General features: G+C 60.4%; 1 protein-coding gene across 1 annotated transcript; it reads left to right on the forward strand.

Annotated features, from left to right (window-relative positions):
• Positions 1-3: 3 nt before the first annotated feature.
• Positions 4-8,498, forward strand: DCAKD (dephospho-CoA kinase domain containing). The gene is made up of 5 exons (XM_065856348.2): positions 4-337; positions 2,668-2,785; positions 4,760-4,963; positions 6,787-6,874; positions 7,296-8,498. The coding sequence occupies exons 2-5, from the start codon at positions 2,674-2,676 to the stop codon at positions 7,579-7,581; spliced, it is 690 nt and encodes a 229-aa protein (XP_065712420.2). The 5' UTR covers positions 4-337; positions 2,668-2,673; the 3' UTR covers positions 7,582-8,498.
• The last annotated feature ends 5,223 nt before the right edge of the window (positions 8,499-13,721 follow it).

Genomic DNA, 13,721 nt, shown 5'->3' on the forward strand with positions numbered 1-13,721 from the left:
CTGCCCGGGCATGCGAGCGCCGGCCGGCGCCGGGACCGGGACTACAGTTCCCGTCGGCCTTTGGGGGCGTCCCGGGGCGGGGCTCCGGGGGTGGGAGCGCTCTCACACCGGAGCAGCCGCGCGGGGCCGCCCGCCGCGGCGGAGAGCTGCGGCCCGTCCTTCCGTCTCCCGTTCCCCGCTGAGGCCGGGAAGTCTGCCCCCGCACCCGCTTCCTGCTTGAGGGGGGGGGACCGACCCCAATGAGAGTAGCGCCGATTGGTTGGTACAGGGACCCCCCCACTTCCTACCAGCCAATAGGCGCGCGGGACACTACACTGCGCGTGAAGCCGGGCAGAGGGTGAGTGGGTGAGGGCGCCCTGAGGGGACCCGCTCCGGCCCTCGCACCCGGGGCGGTTCATGGCGGTGGCGGCTTTTTCCGCACCACGTAACGAGTATTTCGTGATTTTGCCTGTGAATTGCAGCGTCCTCAAGCCAAACACCCGGGGTGTCAGCGCTCCAGGCCCACTCAGGAGCGGGAGGAGCTCGGGGACACTTTCGGGCGCTGTCCGGACCCCGCGGTGGCTCCGGGTTCCTCTCCCAGGGCCCCGTTGCTCGCAGCTCGAACCACTCGCTGAGTTTTCCCGCCTGAGCAGCCTCTGGGCCCCTGTCCCGGGTTCCCCGGCTCTGGTTCAGTCGGCGCAGGGCAAATACACCAGAAAACGGTGCATTCGGGGAGAGCTCTTCCTTGGCTCCCGCCCGTGCCCCCTGCAGAACGGGCCGGACTCTCCGCCCTTGCGCTCCGTTCAAACCAAGCGTGTTCGATATTCACGCGTCGTACCGGGTTCTGATACCGGCGCAGCGCTCGTTCCGAGCCCCGTTCGGCCGCGGTTTCCAGACAAACCCGAGAGCTCCTGCACCCCAGCGGTTCTGCCTGCAGAGCTGCGTCGGGAGGGACGGAAATCGCAGGCGTTGGGAGCAGCTCCCAGCTGAGGCCAAAGCGCCGGGGTCACTGCGTTTGCACCCCGTGTTTACACGGGCAGGGGGTTCAATGTGTTTTTAAACCACGCGAGCGGAGCCTCCACCCCTGCGAGGCGGCCACCGAAGGGCTGATTGTCCCCGTGGTGGCGGCAGAGGTGGATGAACCTGCGGGGAGCGCTGGTTTAACCTGCTGCGATGAATCCAGCAGCCGCTGTATCGCCCCGAGCCCCCGTAACACGGGAAACGGCCCCGCGGGGCCGGGAACGCGCCCGGCAGCTCAGCTGGGGTTTGCGTCTCCTCTCGCCAAGCTCTGCTGGTTCTTGAGGCGCCGTTCTGGTTCCCTTCAGTTCCCCTCGTTTTGCTGCAGTTACCCCATCGGTTCGCCTGGCGCCGTGGAAGGAAAAGCGCCCGCGGTGCGGCCCGGGCTGGCGGCGGCTCCGGCAGCTGCGGGAGAAGCGGCGTTGAGACGCTGCCGGCGGTGCCGGGGCTGCTGCGCCGCCTCCTGCTCCCCCCGCTGCTGAACTGCAGCTGCCACAGGGCTTACAGCTCCTGGCAAACTGCGGTTATTGGAGAGGAGGTCGTAGCGTGGAGGGTGTTGGTCTCTTCTCAGCCCTGGTGCTGCCCCATGTCCTGAGAACCTCATGTCTGTCTGTCCAACCCTCCAGGGATGGTGACTCCAGCACTGCCCTGGGCAGCCTGTTCCAATGCCCCACAGCCCTTTGGGGAAGAAATTGTTCCCCACATCCAACCTCAACCTCCTCTGGTGCAACTTGAGGCCGTTTCCTCTGCTCCTGGCGCTTGTTCCTGGGGAGCAGAGCCCGACCCCCCTGGCTCCAAGCTCCTTTCAGGCAGTTCAGAGATCAGAAGGTCTCCCCTCAGCTCCTGTTCTCCAGCTGAACCCCCCAGCTCCCTCAGCCGCTCCCATCACACTTGTGCTCCAACCCCTCACCAGCTCCGTTCCCTTCTCTCCACTTGCTCCAGCACCTCAAGGGTTTTCTTGGTGTGAGGGGCCCAAAACTGCCCCCAGAATTGGCGGTTTGTCCTCCCCAGGTCCCAGCACAGGGATGGTCACTGCCCTGGGCCTGCTGGCCACACCAGTGCTGGTCCTAGCCAGGATCCTGTGGCCTCTTGGCCCCATGGGCACACACTGGCTCATTTTCAGCCGCTGGCACCAACACCCCAGGCACTTTCCAGCTGTTCCTCCCCGAGCCTGCAGCGTTCATGGGGTTGTTGCGACCCACATGCAGGACCCACCACTTGCCCTTGTTGAATGTCAATTGGCCTCACTTTTCTTCACGTGGACCAAGCTGCTATCTGAATGCTTCCCCTTTTGTCACTGATTCTGGGTCACCCTCGACAACCCTGCCCGACATCTCGCTGATTTAGGGTGCTGTGGGTGAGGCTGTGGTTCGATAAGTGCAGGTACCAATGGGGAGCGGGTTTATGTTGCTGCAGGTAACCCACAGCTTGAGCCGCGCACCCAGAGTCAGGAGGGTCCAGGGAGGCTTCATTTAACCCAACGCTGCTGTTCAGTCTGTAAAACAAGGGTCCCCAGCTCAGAGAGGTGCCAAAACCATCATAAAGTCTTGAGGATGTACGAAGATGAGCTTTGAGTGAAGTTGCGTGTTTGAGATTAATATTTGCTGTGCGCGGTGTGAACAAACATGACCGGACAAACGGTTTTCAAGCTTTTTTCTCTTTCTATTTCAGAGCACGATGTTCCTGGTCGGACTCTCGGGCGGAATCGCGTCGGGGAAGAGCACGGTGGTGGACGTGCTGCGGGAACTGGGCTGCGCCGTGATCGATGCCGATGCGATCGCCAGAGAGGGTGAGTTTGGCACAGTTGATCTTTCTCCCGGCGGTTCCCCTGACAACTGGGTTTGATGCAGGGAAGCGCAGACGGCAGAGGGTGCTCTGGGTACGCTCGATGAAGCGTTTCCCACTCAATGAAGCTGCGTGGAGCCGATGTCTCAGGAGGGAGTGGAAATAGGATGTATTTTTAATAAAGAAAAAGAAAATCATATCCTAATAAACACCTTGGGGAGATCTTGCCCTGAGTTTTCCTCTTCTGGACTGCAACACTTCCCAAATTTGAAAGTTTCTGGGCAAAATAAGTGCAGTTTTCTGTAAAGTGGGTCCCCTCGGCTGATCTGGTGTCCCCCACAAGCCCCAGGACACCTGACATATGGATCACTAACGCTTGAAGGAGAATTTCCCTCTGTGCTGGATGATGCTTGGTTGTGAATACTGAGAGACTGGTCTACAAAATGTCTTGTGCCTAAAAAAACGAGGGTCCAAATATCCAAATGTGAAATGAGGTTGTGGCACTGAGGGTGTTGGGCTCTGCTCCCCAGGAACAAGCGCCAGGAGCAGAGGAAACGGCCTCAAGTTGCGCCAGGGGAGGTTGAGGTTGGATGTGGGGAACAATTTCTTCCCCAAAGGGCTGTGGGGCATTGGAACAGGCTGCCCAGGGCAGTGCTGGAGTCACCATCCCTGGAGGGCTGGACAGACGGACATGAGGTTCTCAGGACATGGGGCAGTGCCAGGGGAGGGTTATGGTTGGACTCCATGATCTTGAGGGGTTTTTCCAACCAAAACGATTCTGTGATTCTCTGATCCCGGCTCAGAGGGGATTCAGTCTGTGCTGCTCAGCTCATCCACCTCTCACCGCTCTGCAAACGTGCTGCCCTGGCTGCTGAAAAGCCCCCAAAATCCAGATCTGTCTCCTCAGCAGTGCTGGAGCCAGTGCTGCTCTCCCCGATGACCTGTGCGATTTATGGGGCTAGATGTTAATCCCCTGGTATGGCCGGGATGCCGAGGAGAGCAGCACTGGCTCCAGGAGGGGCTGCTGATTTGGTATGCAGAAGGTTTCGGGTCTGCAGCGGAGCTGTGGTGCAGGAGGTGTCATTTTGAAGTGCCTGCGCTTTTTCTGTTTGGTGAAGAACTTACTGTGTAGCCACCGAAAGCCGTGATGCTCTTAACATTTTATTGCACTGTAATTCCCGTGGAGGTGTGGAAAATTTGCTGGAGGTGCTAAAAGCCCTCGGAGACGGTAGGAAAACAATACAGATACTCAGTGTCGGTTTTCTACCAATCACTTCATTTTTCTCCAATTCCTTTTTTATATGTGTTTATTTCCTGGATGGATTTCGCCCATCCAGAAAATGCCTCAATGTGAAATTCCATGGCAGAAAGAAATAGGTCTTAAAGACTTTTATTAGGTTGGCCTGAGGTTACAACCTGTGGCAACATCCCTGGATTTTGGAGAGAAAATTATATACGGTCTGTCGTGCTCTGTGGTTCCCCTCAGCTTGATCTTAATTATGGTTTTATTACTGCGTCTTTTTGTTGGTGGGGTTTTTTTTGTTGGTGGTTTTAAAATTATACATTCATGTCATGTCCAGAGTCCCTGCAAATACCTACTGGGAATTGATCTTTTGGGAGGTTTCTGTGTTCGTTCTGCAGAAGAATTTGGCTGAGGCAAAAGACGGTAAAAAAACACTTAGGAGCAGCCTGGTTGTGTTCACCCAGCGCTGGAGTTTTCAGCCAAAATAAACCTGATGCTGCTCCCGGTCCCTTAGGGTCTCCCTGCTTGACTCCTGGCCCCCAGCCTCCTTTTGCCCGATCTGGGTGGGTGTTTGTGGAGACGCTTCCCTGCGGTGCCGATAGCAGGTGCAGCGCCGAGCCGAGGAGAATCGGCTCGGTTATTTAATGAGCAAAACTCATTTGAGGCCGATCGCTGATGCGAACGCCGCCTGTGCTGTAAAACTGGCTCTAACCTCCGGCTGTTGAACGTTCTCAGTGGTGCGGCCCCGCTGCAAGGCCTACGGGCGGATCGTGCGTTGCTTTGGCACCGAGATCCTCTCGGCGAACGGAGAGATAAACCGCGAGGCTCTAGGAAACATCATCTTCTCCCAGCCGGAGAAACGGCAGCTGCTCAACTCCATCACCCACCCGGAGATCCTGAAGGAGATGCTGAAGCAGACCTTGAAGTATTTTGTGCGAGGTAAGAGCCGCGTCCCAGCACCACGAGACTTCGGCAGGAGCCGTCACCGCTCGCTCTGCCTTTGGCTTTAAACTGGGGACAGGGAAAGAGAAAAGGAACCGGCGCTGAGCGATGCCCTTTGTGCTCTGCCACCGGTGGCCTTTTGCGTCGGCGTTTGGAGGATTCGTTCCTGCCTTTCGCTGCTGCCCTTTGCCTTCTCTTGTGTGGTTTAAAGTACATCAGCAGGGCCTGAGGAAAGCATCGCGAGGCCTCTCTGAGATCACTTACGGGATAATGTCACACCTGCTGAAATAACCAAATATTCTTCCCCGCCCCCACCCTCCCTCCATGAAAGCTGCAGAGCCCTTTTTAGTCTCGATAAGGTGAGAAACGGGCTGACAGCCGTGCTTTCCAAAGTCCCGCTTTTTTTCCCCTGATAAATATAACAAATACAGCTGTCAAACTTGGTCTAATCAAATGCCAGATAAGATCACCAGCTGGTTTGGAGGTCTCCGCGTAGACAGAAGGACGTCTTAATAGAGTCGGGCTGGTTTTGTGGAGCTTATCAAAGCTGAGCCCTGTGACAGCTGAATAGGCCGGTGCTGGGGCACGGCGGGGACCGTGCGCTGCTGCGGGGCGAGGAGGAGGAGGAGGAGGAAGCAACAGGCAGGAAAGCCAGGAGCTAGAGATGGAGTCTTGAACCCCGGGCTGCGGATGCCGTCCTGCCCCTCAGTGAGAGCGCCGGGTGCCTTCAGCAGGCTGCTTTGTCCTCATTAGTCAGGTTTTAATGATTTGGGATAGCTGGATTTTGTCCCCGAGGATCGCTGTGTGAGGAAAGCTCTTATCGATCAAAGTGGAGGGCAGCGAGAAGCCGCTCCGGGCGGAGACGCCGGTAAAACGGCGCCTTGTTGGACGATGGTGTCTTTGTCAAGGATTTTGCTGCCGTGCCCAGCTCGCTTTGGGGGGTTTGGGTTAGAAAGAGGGGACAGCAGCGAAACTGGAGGTGTCCCCACGGGTAGGGGACACACGGGGGGGGGCAAAGTCCTGACTTAGAGCTTTTCTTTCCCCTGTCCCGCTCCCCCAGGCTCATGGGGTGCACCCCACGTCCCCAAACGGCACTTGCGAAGGGCAGAGGCACGTGGGGAGCCTGGGGTGGGCTGAGTGGTCCAGGGGGACACCGAGTTCCCCTTCACTGGCTGCTCTGCGTGGTAGAGGCATTTTAAACCAAATGCGGACAGCTTTGGTGAGGTTTTGGTGAGGTTGCAGGACATGGGGCTGTGCCTGGAGGCAGCCCCGCATTTCAGTGTCACGGCTGCACCAGATCTGCAAGGGTTTCCTTGCTCTCCTTGGAAAAATGGAACCGTTTAGCCAAAAGCTTTCCAAAAAGGGAAGAAAACTGAGCTGGGAAACACGGGTTGAAATGATGGCAGCCTGGCGAACGTTGGAGATACAGAGGAGAGCGGGTTCTGCTGTGGGCACCGCTCCCCTTGAGAGGCAGCACCGGCGGCGTGACGGCCGCTTGTGCACAGCCGCTGTCGTTCGAGCTTCTCCTTTCAGCTCCTCATTATATTTCTGCAGCTTCACCTTTGGGCTGAGATCGTTCAGGTTAGGGTTTGTTGGTTTTGTTTGGCTTTTTCTTTCCCTCTGGAAGCTTGGAATGAAACTGTTCCCTCCCTCCGAGAGGGAGGAGGGCGAGCGGGCTGTGCTCTCCTCGCTGTAAACGAGGAGCCGCAGAGCTCTCCCGCTCACTTCGCTGGCGCAGCCGTGGTGCACACGCAGAGCGGGGGGTTTGGGGACCCCGGTAACGCCGTTCCCTTTTTTGGCGGGTGTTGTCATTTCTGCAGGCTACCGCTATGTGATCCTCGACATCCCTCTGCTCTTCGAGACCAAGACATTGACCAAGTTTATGAAATACACGGTCTTGGTTTATTGGTAAGTGCCATGTGAACCACAAGGACCCCGGAATGCTACCACCTCTCTTGGAGGCTGGGGGGACCATCACGTCCCTCCTGCTCCAGGGAGGGTTTGTAGATGTGAGAAGCAATGCCTTCTTTATCCCACTGCAGCAGGGGCTTCTTACTGAGGTTTCCCCAAAACCTGGCACCCTCATACAGTGGAAATCTCTGTCTTTGGGCTTTCCACAGCGGGGCAGGGTTTGGGGCACTGCCCCGGCGTTACGAGCCACGGGCACACTGAAAACACGCAGCGGGTCAGTGCAGGCAGTGCTGGAGGTGCTGGCTCCACCGATCTGAGTGCAGGATGGTTGCGCCAGCTCTAAAATGAAGCGGGGAGCATCGCGGGGGGCTTTTTCCCCCAGGCACCCCACCTCAGCGCTGCCTTTCCATCCCGGCAGCGACCCGCCGACGCAGCTCTCCCGGCTGATGCGGAGGAACGGGCTGTCCCGGGCGCAGGCAGAAGCTCGTGTGGCCGCCCAGCTGCCGCTGGACCAGAAGCTCGAGCTGGCGACTCACGTCATCGACAACTCGGGGGACTGGGAGAGCACCCGGCGGCAGGTCCTGCGGCTGCATGCCCGCCTCGAGGGCTCATGGCACTTCCTCTGGGCACGGCTGGCGCTGGGGACGGCGCTGGCCGGGCTGGCCGGGCTGGCGTACCTCCTCCTCCGGCGTCTCATCTCTTAATTCACCTTTTTGTCGCGGAAGATGCCTGAATTCCCAGGTTTGAAAAGGGCACCGAAAGGCCACGTCTCTTAATGAGCTTTGCCGGCTGAATGCAGACGCTGGGATGAGGCGTCTCCTTGCAGACTTCCCAAGGTGAACGGAGGGTGTTTGTTTTCTTTTCCGGCACCATCTCCTTCCTTCCTGCTCAGGTTCTTACCCACCAGCTGTGCCTGTGGCCTGGGACCATCACCTTGCGTGGCTGCGGCCCATGGAGGGGACGAGGCCCTGTTAGGACTGACTTAACCTGTCTTAAGCCTTACTTTATTGAATGGTTACGCCTGTACAATCGAGAGGCTTGTGCAAGCATGACAGGGCAGGGCTGTTGGCGTGAGTTGCTTTGCTGCTTCTTACAGAGCTCGCTTAGAAACTGCTAATACAGAACTCGCTTAGCATAACTAACTCCATTTGCCACAGCCTTAGGCCTCAAGCTGCAAACTTTCCCCTCGATATGTCCCATTTTTTACCTGTTGAAGCAAAGGAGGGTCCCAGAGCCACTTCAAGCCAGGGAAGGGAGCTGGGACTGGCAGCAGAAGCTGCACCCCCAGAAATGAGAAAAGGAAAGACACATCTAGAGATGAAAACCAGCAGAATGTGCGAACTCACTGATGTTCTGGCTCTTGCCAAGGACTTTTTCAGCTTCCCAGCTGCAGGTGCAAATAGCAGCTGGGAGAACAGACAGGACAGCACCTGATTGATGTCCAGGCTGGTCAATGAGACACGAGCACCCGCAGAGATAATATTAGAATTGGCCCAAATTGGTGTGCGGGGGGTGGGAAACTTGGATTTTCAGGGTATAGTTGCCCAGGGGTTTGTTTGTTCGGAGCCCCTCTCCGGAGGCACCGGCCGCTGCGCCTTTCAGATAAACGATTTAAGAGGAATCTCTGGAATTTGTGCCTGAGACTGTGCTTTGGGAAACCTGGAGCGAAGAAGCTTCAGCTCTGCATCACCTGCTGTGGGTCCGCACGGTGGGACCCCGGTGAATTTGAGACCCCATTTCACCTGGGTGAGGTGTCCTCACCCCCTATTTGTGCCGTCACCGCTCATGCGTCACCCCCCATTTGGATCTCAGGGTCTGAGCCACCCAGGACCCGCCTCACCCGACCTCATTTGCTGCTGTTTGAGTTTCCCCGGGCGGTTTCCCGGGGGGCAGCGGGTGCCGGCACTTCCCCTCCGCTTTAATAAACCACTAATTGTAGCGGCTCCCGCGGGTCCGCGCCTGCGAGCGCTGCCGGTTCCGTCCCATCCCCAGCTCGTTGGGATGCCGGGGCACGGCTGCGCTGGGTAAAGTTCAGCGCACGCAAGCGGAGCTGGTGAGCGCGCTCGGGCTTTTCCCCAGCGTCCCCCCACTGAGCTTTTGGGGGGGCCGTGGCTGTGCATCGGCAATGGGCATGGCGGCTGACAGCCCCGTCCTGCTGCCACCCCTGTCCTGATGCCACCCCCGTCCTGCTGACAGCCCCTCTTCTGCTATCACCCCCCATCCTGCTCCCACCATCCTGTCCCACTGTCACCCCCCGTCCTGCTGCCCCCCCTTGTCCTGCTGCCCCCTCCCATCCTGCTGTCATCCCCTGTCCTGTTGCCACCCCCTTGTCACGCTGCCACCCCCCTGTCTTGCTGCCACCCCTTGTCCTGCTGCCACCCCCCTGTCTTGCTGCCGCGACCTTGTCCCACTGCCACCCCCTATTCTGCTGCCACCACCTGTCCCCATGTTTTGAGCAAGGTGGGTGTCACCACCCCCTGTGCACAGAGGTCCCCAGGGTGCTCCATGACACTTGGGCTCTGACCCCCCTTTCTCCCCCACCTGGGCTTGTTGTCCCAGCAGGGACACAGCAGAGCCGGGCAGCGTCCTCACTGTCCCCAGCCTTTGGGCACAGGGACCTTTCTCAGGTGCCACAGCCCTGCCTGTACCTCTCTTTGGGGCCAGGCACCCATCCCACCCCCTCTGAGCCCAGCCCTGTGCCTGGGGGCCCTGTGTCACTTGCCTGGGGACACGGGGTGCTCCCTGGTCACCCCAACTTCTCAGGCCGCGCCGGGGGAGCCGTAGGCAGGCACTGAGCCTCCGCCCGTCCCTACCCTGGTTTGAACAGCCCATAATTGCGGTGGTGATGCCGGGAGTCCCTCGCAGCCGTAAATCAGCACAGGAGCAGGACGGGCTCAGCCCAGGATAAGCTCTGACTGTCACCATCCCCACTCCCTCCTGCTGCCTCCACGATAAATGGGGCTGCAATGAGGCCGGGGGGGACAAAGAAAGCGAGACAGGCACCGTAATCGCATTTGGCGCTCGGCTCCTGCCCTGCTGACGTTCGCCACCGCTAACGAGTTTAGCGGGGCTCAGGGGACGGTTCCACGGGGACAACGGCGACGTGCAGGGTGTCACCGGGGCTGGCCTGGCCTCGGGGTGCCCGCTTTGGGGGTGCTGGGTGCCTGGGGCTGTGCTGGGGGTTGAGCCCCCTGGGTGGGCTGCGTGTTGGCACCCACCCCAGAGCCTGATGCTTGGACACAGAGTCCCCCCGTGGGTGCTGATGTCCCCTGTGGGTGCTGATGTCCCTCATGAGTGCTGTGGGACACCAGCCCCAGCATCACCCCAGCACCCCCAGGTCCCACTCCCAGCCACCCCCCGCCTTGGGGACACGCTGGCAGGACACCCGGTGTCCGTGGCGGTGGCATCGGCAGCTCCTTCAATGGCTATGGAGGGGGCAGCAGGTGTCCCAACATGGGGGGATGCCCTGGCTGAGCCCCCTGCGCTCATGACGTGGGTGCTGGGGGAGACCCAAGGGTGCTGGGGGTGACCCAAGGGTGTCCCCCAGCATCCCCACATCCCCCGGCCCCACTGTGTCCCCGGCCCCGCGCCGAGGCTGCCCCCGCTCACCGCACCGCCCGCCATCGATCGGGGCTGTGTGAGCAGCCACCCCCCTGCATCACACACCCCAAATATTTACCTGCTGCAAATGGGATCGATGGCGCTGCGGCTGACGGGGACCGTGACAGACGAGCGGCCGCCTTCCCGCTGCACCTGTCCCCAGTGTCCCCCTCCCGCTGCAGCCCCTCCCCAGAGCACCCCATTTCCAGTGCACCCCGTCCCGGGCACCCATCTTGGGGCACCCACCAGGCAGGTGGGGGTGCAGATGTCCCGGAGCTGGCAGGTCCCCCCGCATGGGGCTGTAGGGACAGGGTGACATCCCCCAGTGGGGACTGTCCCCAATACCCAAGGAGGATTGGACCCCGAGGGGGAGACAGGTGGAGGGGCTGAGTGTGGTGTCACCACATGGCATCAGTGTCACTAGTGTCACTGCATGGTCCTGGGGTATGGCACTGTGTCGCTGTCACTGCACAGCCCCTGGGGTGTCACACGGTGTCACCATGGCCGCTCAGTCCCACTCGTGTCACACGGTGCTGTGATGCAGCCCTGAGGTACGGCACAGCATCACTGCTGCTCCCCGGGGTGTCACATGGTGTCACTGTCACCGCGCAGTGCACAGGGTGTCACTGTCACCGCGGGGCCGCTGGGTGCCATGCAGTGTCACTGCAGCTCCCGTGGGTTGTCACACAGAGTCACCATCAGTGCCTGGTCCATGGGATGTCACATAGTGCTATGTCACTGCATGGCCCACGGGGTGTCACCCAGTGTCACCATCATTGCTGTCCCGCAGTGTATCACCCAGTGTTGCTGCCACTGCGTGGCCCACGGGGTGTCACCCAGTGTCACCGTCACTGCATGGCCTGGGGTGTCACATACCGTGCAGGACACTCCCCGGTGCCACCCCCTGCACATCTTGTGGGCTGTCACCCAATGTCACTGCACACCCCTGGCTGTGTCACACCCCGTCCCCACCAGCCCTGGGGCACCCTGGGGACAGCACAGAAGGTCCCAGCAGCCCAAGTCCCCCTGGGGGACCCGTCCCCGATCCTGTCCCCTCCACCCGCGCGCCCTGCTGCCAGGCGAGCAGCCACTTCCCATCACTCAGCAGCGCTAATTAGCCGCGGTGCTGGCAGCCCTTAATTGCTGCGCGGCGGGAGGGTGGCCGGCCCCGCCGCAGCCATAATGAGAGGCAGCATGACGGGGACAGGGACGGGGGGGACGCGCCACCCCCACCGTGTCCCCCTGCCTGCAGCTGGGCTCCCGCATGGGACAAGGGACGGTGCCGGCGTTGGGCTGGGCCGTGTGGCACGTCCTTGTCCCCAGGGCCAGGGCAGCCAACCAACTTGGTGGCTAACTGGCCAGTCAACTAGCCAACCAGCTGGGTGGCCAACTGACCAGTTAGCTAAGCAACCACTTAGCCACCCAACCTGTTGGCTAACTGGGTAGCCAACTAGTCAGCCTGCCAACCAGCCAGATGGCCAGCGGACCAGCCAGCCAACCGACCTGTTGGCCAGTTCATCAGTCAACTAGCCAGCCAGCCTGTTGCTCAACTGGCAAGCCAGACACTCAAGCAGCCAGCTGGCCAGCTAGCCAAACAACCAGCTAGCCAGCCAACCCACCAAGCAGCCAGCTAGCCAGCCAGACAACTGGCTAGTCATCTACCAACCATGTAGTTGGCCGACCAGCTGGCTGCCTGCCAGCTAGCCAATCACCTACCAGCCACCCAGTCAACCAACTGGCCAACTAGCCAGCCAGCTAGCCAAACAGCCATCTAGGTGGCCTTCAAACCAAGTAGCCAGTTGGCCAACCAGCAGTTGGTCAATTTTCTACCTGCCAACCAGCCACCCAGCTGTGTGGCTAGCCAGGTAGCCAACTGGCCAGCTCTCTAGCCAAGTGTGTGACCAGCGAACGAGCCATCTGGCCACCAGCCAACCAGGAGCACCCCCTGCCCCGTCCAGTGCTGGGACCCGCCGTGCTGTCACCTCCATCCTGCAGCCCTGTCCCCAGGCTCGTCAGCACGGCCTGACATCAGGGTCGTTAATTCTGCCTCTGGGTGCTAATTAGTGCTGAGCCATGAGTGTTGCACACCCGGGGTAACCACAGCAGCGGGGGACACGGTGCCACGACTGCAGGGTCTGTGTCCCCCTGGCCACGCGTGGTCCCATGGGCAGCGGCGGCTCCTGCCTGGCTGCAGCGCCGGGAGGGGAAACTGAGGCACAGCGCAGCACCGACCCCCAGCCCCTGTCCCTTCCCCAAACCCCCTTAACGAGCTCCCCAGTGAGCTGTGGGGCATGGGGGGGCTCAGCCACCCCCAGGCCGAGCCTGCGCCCCTGAGCATTGATCAGCCCCCCCGGCCACCAGCGTCCCCCGCGGCGTCACCCACCCCCGTCCCCGCGTCACCAGGCAGAGCAAACAGCCCCGGGCCGGGCGCATCGATCGCAGGAGCTGCTGTTTGCTTAACCTTTGCGGAGGAGCTGCCGCGAGTGAGCTGTCACCACAGCCACCGCTGTCACCGCAGCCACCGCTGTCACCACTGCCACCGCAGCCACTGTAACCACCACAGCCACTACAGCCACCACTGTCACCGCAGCCACTGTAACCACCGCAGCCACCATAGCCACTGCTGTCACCGCTGCCACCACTGTCCCCTCAGCCACTGTAACCACCGCAGCCACTGCTGTCACCACAGCCACTGCAGCCATATCAGCCACTGCAACCACTGCAGCCACCACTGTCACCGCTGCCACCACTGTCATCACAACCACTGCAGCCACCACAACCACTGCTGGCACTGCAGCCACCACAGCCACTACTGCCACCGCAGACACTGCTGCCACTGCAGTCACTGTAGCCACTGCCACCACTGCTGCCACTGCTGTCACCTCCCAGCTGTGTCCCCTTTCCCAGCCATGGCCCAGCAGTCTCTGGCCCCATGGGGACAGAGCCGGCTCAGGGGCTGTGCTGCACCCCCATGCAGGGGTTGGGGACAGGGAGCACTGTGGGGTCTCCAGTTAGGGTCACCTGGGGTGTTGTCCCCATCCATAGGGTGCTGCTGCCCCAGGGTGGCACTGAAGCCATCCCAGCTCTGCCACCAGGCTGTAGGGACACAGCTTGGGGACATGGTGGCCATGCCATGGGGACACGGTGACCCATGGCAGTGAGCTGCCCTGGGGTGGTGGCCATGCCATGGTGACACAAAGACCTGTGGCAAAGAGGGGACCGGGGGCTGTGGCCCCAGCAAGAG

Source organism: Patagioenas fasciata, chromosome 22, assembly GCF_037038585.1.
Source record: "Patagioenas fasciata isolate bPatFas1 chromosome 22, bPatFas1.hap1, whole genome shotgun sequence".
Lineage (NCBI taxonomy): Eukaryota > Metazoa > Chordata > Aves > Columbiformes > Columbidae > Patagioenas > Patagioenas fasciata.